At 42.0% G+C, this 19922-nt stretch overlaps 1 protein-coding gene across 1 annotated transcript in view; it reads right to left on the bottom strand.

The window, feature by feature from the left end:
* Positions 1–19922, bottom strand: part of abcc9 (ATP-binding cassette, sub-family C (CFTR/MRP), member 9) — a gene marked incomplete at its 5' end in the record, with an annotated part of 151720 nt that overhangs the window by 14208 nt on the left and 117590 nt on the right. The window contains 4 exon segments of the mRNA XM_080754170.1: positions 2500–2608; positions 9933–10011; positions 13815–13945; positions 19280–19400. Coding sequence (XP_080610296.1) covers positions 2500–2608; positions 9933–10011; positions 13815–13945; positions 19280–19400 — 440 coding nt within the window.

Here is a 19922-nt window from a genome sequence, read left to right as displayed (position 1 = left end):
GAATTAACTCAGTGACTCCCAACAGTTTCTGGATCCATGTCCAGTTAACCCTTTCAGTGCCCAGAATCACCACTAGAGGGCGCCCAATGGCCATAGAATCCACCATAGACATACGCTGTATATGCACAAGCCATGCGCAGCCATGACGCGCCTGAACACTTTCCTTTGTGCATGAACAGGAACAGGATGAAGTTAGCTTGAAGTTAGCTATTGGCTACCAAGCATTTTAGAAGTCCTATTTTCGGCGATTTAGCCGTGATTAAACCTTGCACACCTCATGGATATGCATGGAACAGAGAAAATGACCTCTAAAGATCCTGGATTGCATTGGAGTGGATGGGAAATATCGGCGGCGCGACGCTCTCGCGGGCCGTGTAAACAGATGACGGCCGGCGGCCCGGCTCGAAAATTTAGCCCGGTGCTTCGGTAAGGCCTCTGGTTTTTCTTTTTTTTTTTTTTTTTTAAAGCCGAACTAGTTCGGGATTGGCACCCCGAACGTTAATAAGGTCCAAACTATCACAATAAGAGTTAAAAAAATAAGAGTTAAAAAAAAAACCACTATGAAATGTTTTTATATTGTTATATTATCATCAATATTTTCCAATTTATTGATTGAGAGCTCTCTTGCAATATCTTCATGGCCCATCACTAATTTAACAGATAACATAAATTTTGAATATAGACAGATTTACCAGACAGATTTACCAGACTGTAAACCACAAACTAGAAGTTTTTAATCTGTTAAATTCTTAATGCACTCCCCCCTCATTTTGTCGAATTAGATTTTTTCACTTAACTCATATATAGTAGGAATTATAAGACTCTCTCTCTCTCTCATGGAAAGTGGAAAAAACAGTATATCTCCAACAGTTTGTGGAACAACAGTATAAGTCTGTACAAGCAATATTCAGCAGACAAAGGGAGCAGATAACATTAAAACAGACAATTGAACAAAATGAGGGGGGAGTGCATTAACAATTTAACAGATTAATAATAACTAGTTTGTGGTTTAAAGTTTGTCTGGTAAATCAAAAAATATATATATTAAAAAATATATATATTGCACACTGCTGTGTTTTTCGGGCCGAATATCGGAGTGAATTTCGGAGCGCGTGAATAAAAAAATCAACCTCACGTTATGTTAATCACGTTTGCACACTGCCGCCCGTTTCGTATTTATTTTCAGACCAGGGTTGATTTCTTCCGATTTTCGCAGCTGTCGCACTGAGTCCCTTGCTCTCTCTCTCTCTTTCCTCTCTCTCTCCCTGGCTTTTGGATTTCGGATTTCCAAAACGCAACAAAAACACGCAGTGCAGTGTGCAACCACCTTATAGTCCGAGCGTTTCAGGCAAAAATCGTGCACTTTATGAAAGAATCATGAAATTTGGCACACAGTTAGAACAGGCCATATGGAACATTTTTGGCTATAGGGGCATCGCAGATTTGTCTTGGGAAACTTGTGGGAGCAAATCAAAGTTGGGCTCTCATAGACTTTACTATATAGTAAAATAATACAACAAATAAATATGCTTTAAGTAGCATGTGAGGGGTCAAACTAGGTGTTTTTCATGATTCTGAATCCAATGCAGGCATTTGTTTTGCACGAAAAACATTCCTTTCCGAGAAACGGACGCCACAAAACTGTGAAAAGTGATGACTCATCAATAAACCATAGTTTTATCACTTTTATGGGATCCGATTTTAGCCCAAGGAATGTTTTTCCTGCAAAACAAATGTTTGCATTGGATTCAGAATCATGAAAAACACCTAGTTTGACCCCTTACATGCTACTTAAAGCATATTTATTTTTTGTATTATATTACCCTTGTGGGTAAACTATAAGCAGACAAGCATCCAAAAGCTGCAGGTTGCTTACAATGCTTGTATGAGGATTCTACTCAGAAAACCAAGATGGTCGAGTGCCAGTCAATTGTTTTGTGAAGTAGGAGTGTGCACTTTTCATGCTCTGTTGAGAAATTTGACGTTCAAGTTTATCTGTCGTCTAAATGTGTCTAATAATTTGATTATCATGCTGCTGACTAAACCCCAGTTCAGTAATGTGAAATACCACTCTTGCATCTGGAAACACTGGTATAGTACCTTATTTTAGTGTTCTGATTGCTCTGTTTTTATTTATTTTTTATGGTGTGATGTTTTTAATGTTCTGTTTTTGTTTGTCTTCTTATTGGACCTAGTGTCTGTCAATAAAGAGTTGATGATGATGATGATTATTTTATTGTATAGTAAAGTCTATGAGAGCCCAACTTTAATTGGCTCCCACAAGTTTCCCAAGACAAATCTGCGATGCCCCTATAGCCAAAAATGTTCCATATGGCATGTTCTAACTGTGTGCCAAATTTCATGCTTCTTTCATAAAGTGCACGATTCCATCAAAATACTGCCCGAAACGCCTTGACTAATAGTATAAGACTGTTATTCGTCTCAGGTACTCTATGATGCAGTGTGTGTGTGTGTGTGTGTGCGTGTGCGCGTGTGTACCGTATGGTTCCACTGAACAGCACAGGGTCCTGCAGGATGATGGACAGTCGAGACCTGAGGGTCTGCAGAGGCATCTTACAGATGTCCAGCCCATCTATGATGATCTTACCTGCACGCACACGCACACGCACACACACACACACACACACACACACACACACACACACACACACACACACACACACACACACAATGTATTGTAAATGGTAAATGGTGCATTTATATAGCGCTTTTTATCCAAAGTGCTTTACAGAGATTGTGCATTACATTCACCCATTCACGCACACATTCATACACCGGTGGCGGAGGAAACCATGCAAGGCACCAACCTGCTCTTCGACATTAACTCAGGGGGAGCCCAGATTCGAACTGGGAACCCTTCGGAACCCTTCGTGCTCTAATAACGGTTTCTCTACCCCTGAGCTATGCCGCCCCACAATTGTACTAGTAAGACATGTGACATGCAACATGTGTCATGCGACCTCCCCCTAAAGGGCGAGGTCGCGGCAATTCTTGGCCATCTGGCCAGTGATGTATATCGGACCAGTTACCCATATATGGAGACCCCTAGTCAACGATGTTTATACCTTTCTGATACCATTCTGATACGTCTGAGTCACAGTGATGTACATGGCACAGAGTCACAGTGATGGGATCTCCATATATGGGCATAAAAGGGGTTCTGTTAGAGTGGTTCCCATGACAACACAACATACAATATATTGTATGCCCATACATGGAGATCCCTATCTGAACCAGCCACACAGATATGGGCCATGTCTTGACCATCTGGCCAGTGATATATATCGATGACATCAGGGATCTTCATATATGGGCATAAAAGGGATTCTGGGGAATACCCATATATGGACTTTTACACAGGTAAAAGACCTTGTGGTATCAACTGTGATGTCACAGTGATGTGTCAAGGGAACCAACCCATATAAATGTGTTCACACATGGAGACAAGCTGTGACATTTCTCATGGTAAACTGTGACCTTTTATGACCCATCATGTATTGTCCCTGGTGGCAGAAAACCTTTTTCCCTGAATGATACCCTACTTATCGTATAACACAAAAGCAGCAAAAATAGCTGATCTACAAGCTCACAATACGCCTCGCTGCAATGCAGTCACGAAAGTAATCACTGTTGCCATCAGCTATTTTCGGCGAATGTGCAGCTAATTATGAGTTATGACCTGCCCAGAATAGGGACGGTAGGTTTCACGGTGGTTTATGGTTTATTTAGACTGTGTTCAAGTGTTATTTCCAAACTGAACATGACATCATCTCATCATATCTGGTGTGAGAACATATCTGGGTGATGTATTAGACGGTCATTTTGTTACAGGTTGTTATCTTAACACTTAGAGCTCGATTCTGTTCCTTTTTTCAGTTCCCTGACTTTATAAGGGCAGCCTTGCCAAAACAAATGTCTCTGAATTTACTGATAGTAGAACGTCCCCACAGCTGTGACTGTGAGTTTGCGTGTGTGCTGTGCGAGCGCGCGAGAGAGTGAGTGAGTGAGTGAGTGAGTGTGTGTGTGTGTGCGTGCGTGCGTGTGTGTGGAAAGAATGTGTAATCTTGGCTGAGTATTCTAGCACGTAAACAATGATATAACAATTACAACAGGGCTATCAGTGTTGAGACACACTGTTGATTCCTGTTGAAGTAAAGAAATACCTTCACCATCTTCGTTTTTTTTTCTTTTGGTCAAGTTCAACTTCATGACCATGTCTGATGATATTTAGCCAAAGTGCTAGTGAGGACAAGAGGACAAAAGGTCTTTTGTTATGCCCTACAGTACATCCTCTGGATCCAGTCTTTCAGCTTTTTTAAGCTAACACTTAGATTCTGATTTAAAAAAATGTAAACTAAGACACATTAGAAAGCCATTATGGAGATCAGCCGGAGAATCGGAGCAGCAGGAGCGGAAGGCAAAGCTCTCTGTCTACCGAGCAATCTTCGTTCCTACTCTCACCTAGAGCCCTGCAAGCCCGACGGGACCCGACCAGGGCCCGGCCCGGCCCGGCCCGCCAAAACGGGCCGGGCTTGGGCTCGTTTAGAAACTCACCAACGGGCCTAGGGCCGGGCCCGGGCTCAGAACCATGCTCGGTTGGAACTGTTACCCCTGCGACCCGATTCCGGATAAGTGGTTGAAGATGGATGGATGGATGGATAGTCCGACTCTTACATGAACCCATTATAGTCTATCCGTAACCCTATATCAGTGGTTCTCAACCTTTTCTGGATCCGCTTCAAAATGTCAAAAGCGCTCACGGCGCCCCTATCTGACCGCTTCACACGGCAGCCAGTAAGAGCATGTTTATCTAAACGAACATTCCAGTCAAATCAGATTTTGATAAACTCTCAGTAAATGCGTGTTTCTTGTTTTGGGTGGGATCAACGGAGCCAACAAAACAAACACCAAGATTTTCTTTTTTTTAACATGACTGGGGATGTTAAAGGGATGTCAGCTTGAAGGTCCTGATCTCCATCCCTGCTGAAGAGGGCAACAATGTCCATCATGTCTACGCTGATTTAAAAAAGGTGTTGTGGTTTATGGAGGTCGCAACAGACAGTGGGAAGCAGAACTCATCATTGAGGCAGAGTAAACCAGTAAGACTCCCTAATCGGGAGATAAGCGACCATTGGTCGCTTATCTCCACAAATAGGCCAAATTTGTTTTTCAAAAATCGTCCTGATGGTGGCGCTAGATGGGACAGATGTGTTTTGATTACATGACTGTAGAGATACTGTGCGATTTGCGTGATTTTAGGGTAAAATCTGTAGTAGGAGCAGTGTCCAAAAATGTGTTTGAAAAAATCGGCCTGAAGGTGGCGCTATATGGGACAGATCCATGTTGATGAAATGAGTGTAGACATACTGTGTAGCGATTTGCGTGATTTTAGGGCAAAATCTGTAGGAGCAGTGTCCAAAAAAGTGGCGGGGGAATATTTTGGAAACATTTTAACAACCCAAATATTGTATGGGGGGTCCCTGGCACAGATTATTTTCAGATGGAAGGTCCACGGCCAAAATACATTTGTATATAAAGTATGCACTAATAGGCCTACCGTATGAACGTTTCTGTTTAATCAAACCTAAACATGCCAGCAGATCCAAGCCGAGCCGTCAGGAGCGCGTCTGTTTAATATGACATCATCAGAGTGAGCCAAGGTGCCTGTGCTGTGTAAACATAGGAAGTGTTGGCTTAGGATAGATTTAGACGTACAGGCGTTTAGACAGCGCTACAGCAGTGGCGTCAGTTCAGCAAAAGCTAGGGTATGGCAAAGATGGGAGTCCTCATGGAAAAGAGGCATTACATTTTGTATAACACGGTTCTATTGTGAAAATAGCAGATCTACATGCTCACAACGCCTCGCGCTGCGAGGCGTTGTGAGCATGTAGATCGGCTATTTTCACAATGTCTGAAAAAATCTTTTTTTTCCCAGTTTTTTAAACAGGTTTCTACGGTTTCTTGGGCTGGATATGGCAGCCTGGAATGGTTGTTCAAGTGCAGCTAAACTTAGCATGTTATTAAACGCGCCAGAATGAACAATAATGCATTGCACCTGTGCAGCTGGCATGCGGAACCTGGGAATATACCATTTTGTCAAGCTGGGAAGAATACAAGTGGAGAATATAATCATAATACCTTGTTAAAGTGACCATTTTCAAGCTGGGAAGAATACAAGTGCATTTGTAGTTATTTTACTGTAATTTTAACAACATAATAAACAGGACAGATAGACAAAGAGACATTCATGTATTTATATTTAAAAGTAACTTTTATTTTCCCCCCTGGACCCAGGGTATGACAGCTGCATACCCCTGCCATACCCAATTGACGCCCCTGCACTACAGCTAATCTTGTTCAACACGGGGCTGAAAGGAGGAGGAATAAATATACCAGCATCATCCGTGTCTGGGAAGTGTTTATGCTTCTTATCCACCTTCAAAGAGTAGTATCTGCCCTCACTCTTGTTGATATTAATCCTTAATGCCCAGGTTAAAGACTCCATTAAAGTCCTCCACTCGTTCCTAAACAAAGTCATAGCCTTGTATCAAACTATTGGAGAGAGAGTGGTCGAGTGGCATAAGTCACTGCCAAATTGAAAGCTGGTTGAGAGCAAGCGTGTTGGCTTTTATGAATTATAAAGAAATCATAATAAATATTATAATAGTAATTGTATCTTGGAATACCAAGTCAGACAGGCAGAACATTTTAACTTATATATTAATTAAATGCACTATTTATTAATACTATACAGTGTCACATATAAAAGTATCAAAAATAGCAGATCTTCAAGCTCAAAATGCATCACAATACGACGCGTTTGAGCTTCTCGATCTGCTATTTTTTGCAGATTTGAATCCTGAGAAGTCACGGCTTTGGACATAGGAGGTTTCAACGCGACGGCAACGACTTGTATCCATTCAAACAACGTGAAGTGAAGTCCGTTGGGAAATGGACTTCTTTATAAATAGTTAAAGCAGAGAGCGCGAGCCTTTGATGTCAGACCATCTACGTCAGTGTTTAGACCTCCACGCTGTGATGGATTCCATTAGTCTGAACGCTTTAACCAATTTAGGCCTAGAATTATTGAATGCTTTAACCAGTGAAAAATAGCAGATATACAAGCTCACAGCGCCACGCTGCGAGCTTGTAGATCTGCCATTTTTGAAAAAGTCGTGAAAATGTGTGCAAATCTTTGAATATATGTAATATCACAGCGAACGTTTGTAACTCAAATTTTGCTTCTGGGGGGTCCCTGTAACTAAATATTTTGAGATGGGGGTCCGTGGCCAAATACATATAATTTTGGGGATGCTTCACATGAAAAGGTTTGAGAACCACTGACATAATAGTCTCTCAAGAAGAGACTAACTGAGCTCCAGTTAAGTGAAAAGGACCCTTTCTTTGACGATGGCTGGCCAGATTGCTGACATAGAAACATAGGGTTTTCAAAAAACCTTAGAAGGATTCAAAAGACACTTGTAGAATCGGGTCAAAATGCTAATTTTCACTATTTTTCAAAAATAGCAGATCTACAAGCTCGCAGCTTGGCACTCGGTGCCGCGCTGCGAGCTTGTAGATCTGCTATTTTTCAATAGTTAAAGCATAAAATAATGATACACTATAATGTGTACCCGTTCTGGACCCCTCATCACAACAGAGAGAAGATGGCAGCCGTCTCCACCTGTGTGGTGTTGTCCCACATGAGAGAGGAGGATGGAACTTCTTTTTGCCTCTTTTTAGAAATAAAAGAAAGAACATCTGGAGCAGAGGGGACTTCAACGTTTTCAGGCCAAGGACCCCTTAGTCGAGAGAGAGATGAAGCTAGGGACCCCCACAACCTGTTTCCATATAGTTTCATCTTTTGACAGCACAATCATCAGTGTATTTTGGATTCATGTCAATGTGTGTTTTCAGATATTTAACCACTTGAACCGTCAATACCAAAAAAAAGATGACCTTTCAGTCTGTACTTGGTGTGCCCTTTTTTCTCCACTACACCAAAGCTCTTCGCAAAAAATAGCAGATCTATAAGCTCACAACGCCACCCAGCAGTTCTCCGAATATGGACGCTAGGATTCAAGTGGTTAATATAAAAAAGGATAAAAAAAAAAAAAAGTTCCTATCACACAAATATTTGGAGGACCCCCTGTAGTAACTCTGAGGACCCCCTGTTGAAGACCCCTGATCCAGAGAACGCCCGAGGGAAAGGGAAGGTAGTGGAGTTGGAAAGGGAGACAAACCCAAAGAATGGTAACCAGACTGACAGACAGACAGACAGACAGACAGACAGACAGACAGACAGACAGACAGACAGACAGACAGACAGACAGACAGCACAGAGAGAGCAATGCTTAGTTCTTATGTAAGCCAATCTGATCTCTGTAAGAGCTAGGTCATTCACCAAATATTCGAATATTCGAATATCAAAGTCACTATTCGACGTTGTTCACCAAAGTCGTAATATTCGCTTATTTAAATTTGTATTGTTTTCTCTTAAATAAAACCCCCAAAATAAACATATTTGAACTGGGGACCCCCACCCTGACAAGCACTTGGAATTGTAGGTATTACATTTAATGTGACTCGGTTCCGCAGATAAATATTGTGAAAATAGCAGATCGACATGGCATTGTGAGCATGTAGATCTGCTATTTTCACAATGTTCGCCTCTTGCTTACTTAACACATAGGATGCCCACAAGGTGTCTACACGCCAATCTCTTTCATGTCTCTGGAGGCCCACGACGCGTTTGCCGCATTTTACAATATCTATACTGTACTGTAGTTACTGTACTTTGCTACCGCAATGAAGGATCTACCACGGTGATCAAAAACCAATAATATGGGAAAAACACATTTCCCAAAATGCAGCGCGGTCTCCCTGCAGCCAATCACAAGCTGCTGCCTAACAAAGATTGTTGTGTTGTATTGAGAACCCTGCAATCTCCCCCCCTCGCACGACCATATACTCTATGCGCACGACAGAAGTTTTGCGCTAGTACATTCCCCTCCTGTCTGATCTAAGTTTTTCATCACCTCCATGTTCAATAAGCGGCCTTTTCTACCGCCCGTAACAAACGCTGTGGCCCAGGTTTGGTAAAAAGTGGTCCTGACTGAACAAAATCATGCTCGTGAAAATAAACAGGACATCCTTGGATTACATATACTCGTATCATGGATGCGATTTTCACAGTAACGCAGAGATAACGTAACATGGCGGATTCTTCTCCTGGTCTAGCTTTTTCAATCACCATGTTCAATGCGCGGTCTGTTCTACCTACCGTGACACAAACGCTGTGGCCCAGGTTTGGTAAAAAGTGGTCCTGACTGAAAGAAAACATTATCGTAAAAATAGACAGGACATCCTTGGATTACATTTACTCGGATCATGGATACTATTTTCCCAGTAACGCAGAGGTACGTAACATGGCGGATTCCTCTCCTGGTCTAGCTTTTTCAATCACCATGTTCAAAACGCGACCCTTTCTACCGCCCGTGACACACACGCTGTGGCCCAAGATTGGTAAAAAGCTGTCCTGACTGAAAGAAAAGATCATCGTGAAAATAAACTGGACATACTTGGATTACATTTACTCAACGTATTACGGATACTTTTTCCACGCAAAGGTACGTAAAATGACGTGTTGCCATGGAGACGATGGGCCCCTGGTAAACCCTGAATCACCGTGGGCAGCTGATGTGTTAATATTTGACAGTTTGGCCAGTCCTGTAGAATATTCGACTATTCGAATACTTTGAGGTCGAATAATTCGAATACTGAAAATCACTATTCGTGAATGCCCTAGTAAGAGCTGCGTGTGTGTGTGCGTGCGTGCGTGTGTGCGTGTGTGCGTGCATGTGTGTGTGTGCGTGCCACATGTGTGTGTGCCAACAAGTGACGTCACCAACCTTCAAACATGTCCACCATGTTGAAGAAGGCCAGGGACAGCGAGGACTTCCCACTGCCCGTCCGACCGCAGATGCCCACCTAGAGGAACGAGGGAACGGCGGAGGTGAAGAAAAGAGAGACAGAGAGAGAGAGAGAGAGAGCCAGTGGCGTCAGTTTCAGAAAAAGCTAAGGTATGGCAACATGACTGGTGTCTTAGCAACAGGCTTTTTTCCTTCCTTTCTACGGTTTCTTGGGCTGGATATGGCAGCCTGGAATGGTTGTTCAAGTGCAGCTAAACTTGGCATGTTAGTAAACGTGCCGCAATTAACAATAATGCATTGCACCTGTGCAGCTGACCTGCGGAACCTGGGAATATACCATTTTGTCAAGATGGGGAGAATACAAGTGTGGAGAATACAATTATAATACTTTGTTAAAGTGACCATTTTGTTAGATTTTGCATTTGTAGTTATTTTACTGTAATTTAACAACATAATAAGAGACATTCATGGATTAATATTTAAAAGTAACTTTTATTTTCCCCCCTGGACCCAGGGTATGGCAGCTGCATACCCCTGCCATACCCAATTGACGCCCCTTGGAGAGAGAGAGAGAGGAGAGTACACAGAGTTACTGGGGCCCCTGGCGGTCACGCCGCCCTGATGAATGGAACACCGGCGTGACAACGATTCATGTCACGCGCGTGTCAGGTGACGTTGGCTCGCTAAGTGGCGAATCTGTTTTGCCTTCTCTTCATGAAGGCACGTCAGTGTGACTTCAAATGAATGACCTCCGAAACGTACACGAAATGTGTTCCCTGCCGGCCCATGCCGTCCACCAGGGATGGGACGATGCGCGATATTATCGTTTATCGCGATAAAAAACACTCACGATAATCGTATCGTGGAGATTGAATTTATTGTGATATCGTCCTCCGTCATGCACTGGGTTCAATTCACCTTTTATTTGCCGAGCTTCATATCCGATACCACTTAAACCCTCTATAATTGGTAAAAGGTACTTACATACTCGATACAGTCTTTTTTTCACTCAAATCAAATGTCTTTGCCAAAAAATTGCCGATCGACAAGCTCAGGATAATGAATTTAGATTATCGTGATAATATCGTAAATCGCAATCACAATAATCGTGATATGAAATTTTCATATTGTCCCATCCCTATCATCCACTCTGGACTGCAAAACATCGCCGTTTCCCTCCTGTTTACTTCTTCCTCAAACTAAATCCTATCGTTCTTATGTAAGCCCTGTAAAATTGTAGCGTTCACGCCGGCTCTGAGCAAACCCCAAACTCATGCTCGACGACTCGCGCTCGCTAAACAAGCCACGCCCCCTTGGAGGAGAGAGTTTCAGCCGTGTCTTTTGTAGGGCTGCAACTAACAACTATTTTCATAATCGATTAATCGGTAGATTATTTAAACGATTAATCGATTAATCAGATTATGGCACTTATGTAGCTATTACCTTATTAATTAGATTTGAGGTTCTTTTAGACATGTTCTAACTAACAAAAAGTCATCCAAGATGGGTTGGATTGGGGGGGCTGATCACCATTAATGATTCCCGAGTGCGGCACGGCTGCAGCTCACCGCTCCAAGAGATGGGTCAAAGGCGGAGAACAAATTTCAAATCACAGTAATGTGTCTGACTAATAAATAAATTATAAAGATGAATAATTAATTCAATAATACATAATGTATTACATTTTTCTCAGCTGCCGATTAGGTTACAAAATAAATAGCTTTTTCTGACAGCACACATTTGATTAAAGAATAGCAACAAATGTGTCAGGCTAAAGGTTAACAGTACTCTTTTCAAAAAAGTAATTTAAAAATAAATATTCAAGTCACATTTGTTGTTCTTGACCCTACAGTATATTCCTACATGGTATTAATAACATTTTGAGCGATTAGTTGCCGATTCGATTACAATTACTAAATTAGTCGGCAACTAATTTAATAATCGATTCGATGGCGATTAATTAAAGCCCTAGTCTTTTGTGGGTTCGCTGTGACGTCAAATGTGTTTCACATTTCTATCACAATCACACGAAATGTAAGCAAAACAATGCATTTGATGTAAAAAAAAAAGAAAAGATTTCACTGCGGGGACGTCCATCCTGGTCCTCTCGTGAACGTTCCAGTGCCCCGTGAAGACACAACATTCTGTTCTTAGTACATACGTCACTTGCGTTGGGAGCGTTCTAACAGCGCAGTGTGAATTACATGGCATGAATTACTCTCCTCGTAACTCCATATTTTTTACTTTTTATGTTTTTCCCCCCCTGTAAATTAATGACCTACTTTGCCACACTACAGTGTCACACAAGGGCAGTATAACGTTGTGTATACTGTATGTTTTTGCTACTTTTGAATTTGAATCCTGAAGGTTACAGTTTTGGACATGAGGTTTTCACCCGACAGCAACGAATTGTGCAGTTTGCTCTCACGTGGAATAATACTGCTGGATTAGAGCTGGCTTCGTTCGTACGTACGATGCGGTTCCACACAGAAAATGTGTGAGTGTAGATTATTGCTCACACATGGACATGAAATAGGCCTGAGTAAAAGGCAGCTGCAGTTGGCTGGTAGAATGGTGTGAAGTACTGGATGCACTCTAACAATCCAGGACCAAGCTATTCAGCAACAAGGTGTGATGTGAGACCTCTGTTCTCATCTCTCTCTCTCTCTCTCTCTCTCTCTCTCTCTCTCTCTCTCTCTCTCTCTCTCTTTTCACAACGCTCGCTCAGCGGTGTCTCACATGGCCCAAGGTCGCCTGAGACGGCGCGCCTCCACCGTCGTCACTGAAAACAAGCTCTCCTTTACAAGAACCAGCCTTATCAGGGAATTTTAATAAAACCCTGGGAATAAATTCCTTCCCAAACAATTTCTTGACCAATGTGTTCGTAAAGTTGTCTAGTAACATATCTAACAAAGATTGAAATTCAACATCCCTAGCAAAATATTTGACAGTTAGGGTAATTCTGGGTCTCATTCACTTACTATACTGTACTATAAGGGAAAAAATCACTCCCAAAAATATGCTTTGAGAAAAAATATTTTTTTGAGAAAACATATTTTTTTGAGAAAAAAAAGTTTTTTTGAGAAAAAAAAAAGTTTTTTGAAAAAAAAAAGTTTTTTGAAAAACATTTTTTTTTTGAAAAAAAAAAAAAGTTTTGGCCTAATTGTGTTATTATTATTACTATAATAGGCCTGCCAATGTTTTATTTTCATTATTTCAATGTTTTCATTTTAGCAACACACACACACACACACCCCTACACACACACACACACACACACACACATACACACACACACACACACACACACACACACACACACACACACACACACACACACACACACACACACACACAGACAGACAGACAGTATGTTGCTGTGAAGAGGTGAGTGGCCCGAAGGGCCGCCAACTTCTTGTAAGATACAGGCTCTCGGCTAGCTAGGCTCTCGCTGCTGCACGCCCGTCACTGCTGAAGCAAACTGTAACCTGATACTTTGGTGACGAAAATTGCGTAGGAGACACTCTGGGGAAAGATTTGCATAGCAAACCCACACATTACTTTTCTACAAAGTGTACATCGTGCGAATACAATAGCTTCAGGAGAAGCTGCTAGGAACATTGGGGTAAAAATGCACGATTTTTGTGCAAAAGGTGGAGTCTTTAGATGCAGTGTAAATGTGATTCTATCGTGCAGGATGCTTAAAAATACTTAAAGAGGGTCGCTGTGGGTTATGGCTGCTGAGATGAAACACGCGTCTTTTTTTCATTTTACCTATTACAATTTTTCTCTCACGCCAATTCTCTCTCCCTCTCCCTCTCCCTCTCCCTCTTTGTCTCTCTCCAGTGTAGCAGCAAGTACCTTCTGTCCAGGGTTGATGTAAGCGTTGACGTGCTTCAGGACAGGTTTGAGTGAGGGGTCGTATCGAACGCTCAGGTCCTGGATCTTAATCTCTCCCTGCTGGGGCCAATCCTCAGGAACCCCAGACGAGTCTGGAGGGGGTGAAAGAGGTGGAAGATGACTGAAAGTTCAACAGTGTAAATTAATAGTACACATTTATCTGTATTTTTGTTTTTTCTTATAATTTTTATCCCACAATTTTGTAACCCATTTTTTCACCCAGTGCCAATTGCCTATATAATCCTGGGCTCTGCTCTCCCTCTGCCGCGCCTGGGGAGACAACGGACTGACCTCATGCTTCCTTCTATGCATGAGGAGCCCAAGTTGCTTCTTTTCACCTGACAGTGGAGATTTCCCTGGTTTGGACGTAGTGCGTGGGAGGAACACGTTATTCCAACCAGTTCCTTTCCCCTCCATCAGGCGCCCCGGCTGGCCAGGGGGAGGCATTATTGAGACCAGGATTACTGCATGTTTTTGTGAGGGTATCTACCCTAGGAGACACGGGGAGAACATGCAAACTCCACACAGAAAGGCCCTTTCATTTATCTGTATTGATAAAGGTACAGACACAGGCTAAACTGTATTTATCAAACAGCCTGACAATCAAGACTAAAGTGGTCTCCATATATGGGCATGTTACGTTTGTGACTTCCACCATCCACCCACAGGTCAATTTTAAAACACAGTCTCTGCCATAAAACATCTACAGTATGTCTATGTCTCTCTCTGCCAGGCCCGAGGAAACCAAGAATTGAATATGCTTTAATTGATATTAAAAAAATCGCCCGGAAGCGTATGTCCTTCCCACCCATGGGATCGTTCACTCTCTGTGTAAACAAAACGACTGCTATCTAGTGAACGGAGCGACGGACTTTCAGTTTTTTTTATTTTTTTTGGAAGATGTTAACAACGTCCACATGCATGATGCATTGTCCTTGACGGATCGTGCACGATGGACAAGTTCACGCCCACGTTAGAATTCATTTCCCAGTGGACTTCTCGCGACTCGCGTCAGTGCAACCCGCAGGTCAACACATTATTGTTCTAGTTCTCAGTTATTCCTGTTGTTTGTTGCCAGTTTTCATAACTCTATATAGTTATTTCCAGACATTGTACTGTAGCTTGTTCCTGACACAAATGGATGGCATCTGAGCTACAGTATACTGTGAGACCCAGGAGTCTGTCAGTGAGGAACAATCAATCCTAGTTGGGTTACTCTGGGTGAAGATGTCGCAGTGACCGTAACACTCTACTCTGCTTCTGAAATATGAAATGAATTGGATCAGTGAAGCATAAATCCCCTAAAACACACTCCATGTTATGGGTTGAAAGCCAATTTATTTTTAAATGACAACTAGATTGATTCACACATTGTTGTTTACAGTACAGTATATTTTTGTTTGACCACTCTGACACTACCGCACCCCTGTACAAGTATAAGTATAAAATAGGACTTAAAGGAGTAGTTCGCCCCCAAAACTCATGCCATGTTCAATAATATATATATATATATTCTTTGTATTTGTCGCATGCCTAAGACAATGATCTGATTACAATAAATGTACCCCCATTGATTCAGAGTGGAGACCCAAATACATTTAGGCGATCATGCTTCTCGTGATTGGTGAAGAATAATGCATGGCCCTGTGCATAGTAGAGTCCATGAAGAATGAAGAATAATGCATGGCCCTGTGCATAGAGTCCATGAAGAATGAAGAATAATGCATGGCCCTGTGCATAGTAGAGTCCATGAAGAATGAAGAATAATGCATGGCCCTGTGCATAGAGTCCATGAAGAATGAAGAATAATGCATGGCCCTGTGCATAGTAGAGTCCATGAAGAATGAAGAATAATGCATGGCCCTGTGCATAGAGTCCATGAAGAATGAAGAATAATGCATGGCCCTGTGCATAGAGTCCATGAAGAATGAAGAATAATGCATGGCCCTGTGCATAGAGTCCATGAAGAATGAAGAATAATGCATGGCCCTGTGCATAGAGTCCATGAAGAATGAAGAATAATGCATGGCCCTGTGCATAGAGTCCATGAAGAATGAAGAATAATGCATGGCCCTGTGCATAGAGTCCATGAAGAATGAAGAATAATGCATGGCCCTGTGCATAGAGTCCATGAAGAATGAAGAATAATGCATGGCCCTGTGCATAGAGTCCATGAAGAATGAAGAATAATGCATGGCCCTGTGCATAGAGTCCATGAAGAATGAAGAATAATGCATGGCCCTGTGCATAGAGTCCATGAAGAATGAAGAATAATGCATGGCCCTGTGCATAGTAGAGTCCATGAAGAATGAAGAATAATGCATGGCCCTGTGCATAGAGTCCATGAAGAATGAAGAATAATGCATGGCCCTGTGCATAGTAGAGTCCATGAAGAATGAAGAATAATGCATGGCCCTGTGCATAGTAGAGTCCATGAAGAATGAAGAATAATGCATGGCCCTGTGCATAGTAGAGTCCATGAAGAATGAAGAATAATGCATGGCCCTGTGCATAGTAGAGTCCATGAAGAATGAAGAATAATGCATGGCCCTGTGCATAGTAGAGTCCATGAAGAATGAAGAATAATGCATGGCCCTGTGCATAGTAGAGTCCATGAAGAATGAAGAATAATGCATGGCCCTGTGCATAGTAGAGTCCATGAAGAATGAAGAATAATGCATGGCCCTGTGCATAGTAGAGTCCATGAAGAATGAAGAATAATGCATGGCCCTGTGCATAGTAGAGTCCATGAAGAATGAAGAATAATGCATGGCCCTGTGCATAGTAGAGTCCATGAAGAATGAAGAATAATGCATGGCCCTGTGCATAGTAGAGTCCATGAAGAATGAAGAATAATGCATGGCCCTGTGCATAGTAGAGTCCATGAAGAATGAAGAATAATGCATGGCCCTGTGCATAGTAGAGTCCATGAAGAATGAAGAATAATGCATGGCCCTGTGCATAGTAGAGTCCATGAAGAATGAAGAATAATGCATGGCCCTGTGCATAGTAGAGTCCATGAAGAATGAAGAATAATGCATGGCCCTGTGCATAGTAGAGTCCATGAAGGATTCCTTGGGAGAGAAAGGGCCATGGAAAAATAAGGGGAGCAAGACAAGGTAGCAGAGAACAATGGCATCATCACCCACAGTCAGTGTGGGGCGTCACAAGGGGTAGGAAAGTGGGACTGAGTTACCAGGGCCCAAGGTGGAGGGGCCCTAGTAACTTTAGCTATTGAAAAATTGCAGATATACAAGCTCACAGCGTGGCACCGAGTGCCGCGCTGCGAGCTTGTAGATGTGCTATTTTTGAAAAGTCATGAAAATGTGTGCAAATCTTTGAATATATGTATTTTTTAAGCGAACATTTTTCTGGGGCGTCCCTGGAACTCAATATTTTGAGATGGGGTTTCCGTGGCCAAATACACACCATTTTGGGGGTCCTTCACATGAAAAGGTTTGAGCTCCACTGACATAGAAACATAGGTTTTTCAAAAAACCTCAGAAGGATTTGAAATGTTCAAAGATTTTCATGATTTTTCAAAAATAGCAGATCTACAAGCTCGCAGCGCGGCACTCGGTGCCGCGCTGTGAGCTTGTATATCTGCTGTTTTTCAACAGTTAAAGCACAGGGGCCCCACAGTGAATCCTTGTACCCGGGGCCCAGAATTTGGTGAGACACCCCTGAGTGTATAGTCAGTGTATAGTCTGTATACCTTCCAGCGGTGGCTTGTATAAACACCAGTAGATCACCGCTGTCGTGTGGAGACCTTGCATCTCCATTTTCCACGTATTTATTTATTTATTTTCACAAATTTAGTAGCAGAGAAAGCTGATCTCACAGCAGCTGAGCTCACAACAAGTCGTGAGCTTGCAGATCAGCTATTTCTGCTGTTTTGAAAGGGAAAATGGTTAAATGTGACTGTGAGATTAATGAATATCGAACCAATGAACAGTATTGACAGGAGCTTGGGACTACATAATATTAGCATTGGCTCAATCGGAACAGATTCTTATTTCATAAAAAAAAAAAATCCATATCTTGGAAAGTTACTGTTTAGGACATACGAGGTTTCCACCTGACAGGGACGATATGGAACCGTATGGTCCCCATCATAACAGTTCCAGATTTAGCTGCCGTGTTTCCCTATTAACCTCCTTACAGAGATCACAGTGAGGAAGACGTTACAAGCTCTTAAATCAGTGCTGTTGAACCTTGTTAATGTCTCACATGCTTACTAAGCAAACAGTCCTACACAAACACTTGATTTAATTATCCATTTCTCACACATGACATGCCGTGCCTAGTATGGCCAAGGCCCGGACAGGAAGTAAGTAGCAGGTGGTGGGACAAACTAAGCCGCACTGTTTAACTTGTTAAGTACAAGTAAGTCAAATGTTTATTTGCTCTCGACTCCTCAAGTCAAGTCCCGAGTTAAGACAGGCAAGTCCCTAGAAAACTGGGACTTGGGCAACCTGCACGCCCTTTTGCCTCAAAGTGACATTTTGCCAAAAAGAAGACATTTTAATGGCCTTCCCAAAATCTATGGCCCACATAGACACAAACAGGCCAAAAAACATATTTGGCACCAGAAATACGTATAACCAGGAATTTAGCTACTTAAAGCAGCACAATGTAACTTGATGTGATATTATACAGTGCCTGCGACGCAAAGTGTTAAGAGTGTACAAGCAGTTGTCTAAATGACTTATAACTACACGTAAATGATGTGTATTTGTTGTTGAAAAAAAAGTTAAAAAATCATATATGGAAGCAAGCTGTATAAGCTTGTTTTATATCTACAGATGTGAATGTGCCTAAACTTCTAATAAAAATATTAATGAAAAAATAAAAAAATAAAAAATGATACCATAGCCTGCGAGGTGAGTTCTGGCAGATAAACTTAGATTAGAAGTCCACACTGTGCTGCCCTATGTGGGTGTGTTCAGTATTGAGCAAGACCCACACGTCATTCTGTGATGCGGCAATCAGCTGACCAATTAGGTGGGTATTTAAGGTCACCTGAGCCTGTGCTCATCCTGCATTCCTCTGAGCATGCCTCTGGTTGTGAGGCTTTGTTTGCTCCCACCGCCACCCCAGCACCACCAGTGGGCTCTGCTATTAATTCTGTTCCCCATGGGGGGGTTGTTATTATATATGTATATATTTATACATAGATCTCCCTGCTCTTAATGGTTAATGATGGTTTTCTAATTGTGCTGAGCAGGGAGAAAAAGAGTAGCAGAGCCTGAACGCCAAGATTAAATATTACATACACTTGCAATTATTCTCATGTTACAATAATACAATATATTGGTTCATTAATTCTGTATTGGTTCATTCTATATTGGTTCATTCTAATCGTGAGTTATCTGACAGAACTACACGTAAATGAAAATATAAGTAAACGTAAAGAACTGCATTACCCATGGATCCCTCGTAGTTCTCTGACTCTGTGCTGAGGAAGCTGTTGACCTTCTTCACTGCAGCCATCTGGACCTCCAGATCTGCCAGGTTCCTCACCACCCAGTTCAGATAGTTAGTCACCTGTAAACCCAGTTCAAATAGTTAGTCACCTGTAAACCCAGTTCAAATAGTTAGTCACCTATAAACCACCCAGTTCAGATAGTTAGTCACCTGTAAACCCAGTTCAAATAGTTAGTCACCTATAAACCACCCAGTTCAGATAGTTAGTCACCTGTAAACCACCCAGTTCAGATAGTTAGTCACCTGTAAACCACCCAGTTCAAATAGTTAGTCACCTGTAAACCACCCAGTTCAAATAGTTAGTCACTTAAACCCAGTTCAAATAGTTAGTCACTTAAACCCAGTTCAAATAGTTAGTCACCTATAAACCACCCAGTTCAGATAGTTAGTCACCTGTAAACCCAGTTCAAATAGTTAGTCACCTGTAAACCACCCAGTTCAAATAGTTAGTCACCTGTAAACCACCCAGTTCAAATAGTTAGTCACCTGTAAACCCAGTTCAAATAGTTAGTCACCTGTAAACCCAGTTCAAATAGTTAGTCACCTATAAACCACCCAGTTCAAATAGTTAGTCACCTATAA

Source organism: Nannobrachium achirus (genome assembly GCF_963921795.1).
Source record: "Nannobrachium achirus genome assembly, chromosome: 23".
Taxonomy (NCBI): Eukaryota; Metazoa; Chordata; class Actinopteri; order Myctophiformes; family Myctophidae; genus Nannobrachium; species Nannobrachium achirus.
This window is presented reverse-complemented; position numbering and strand designations above follow the sequence as displayed.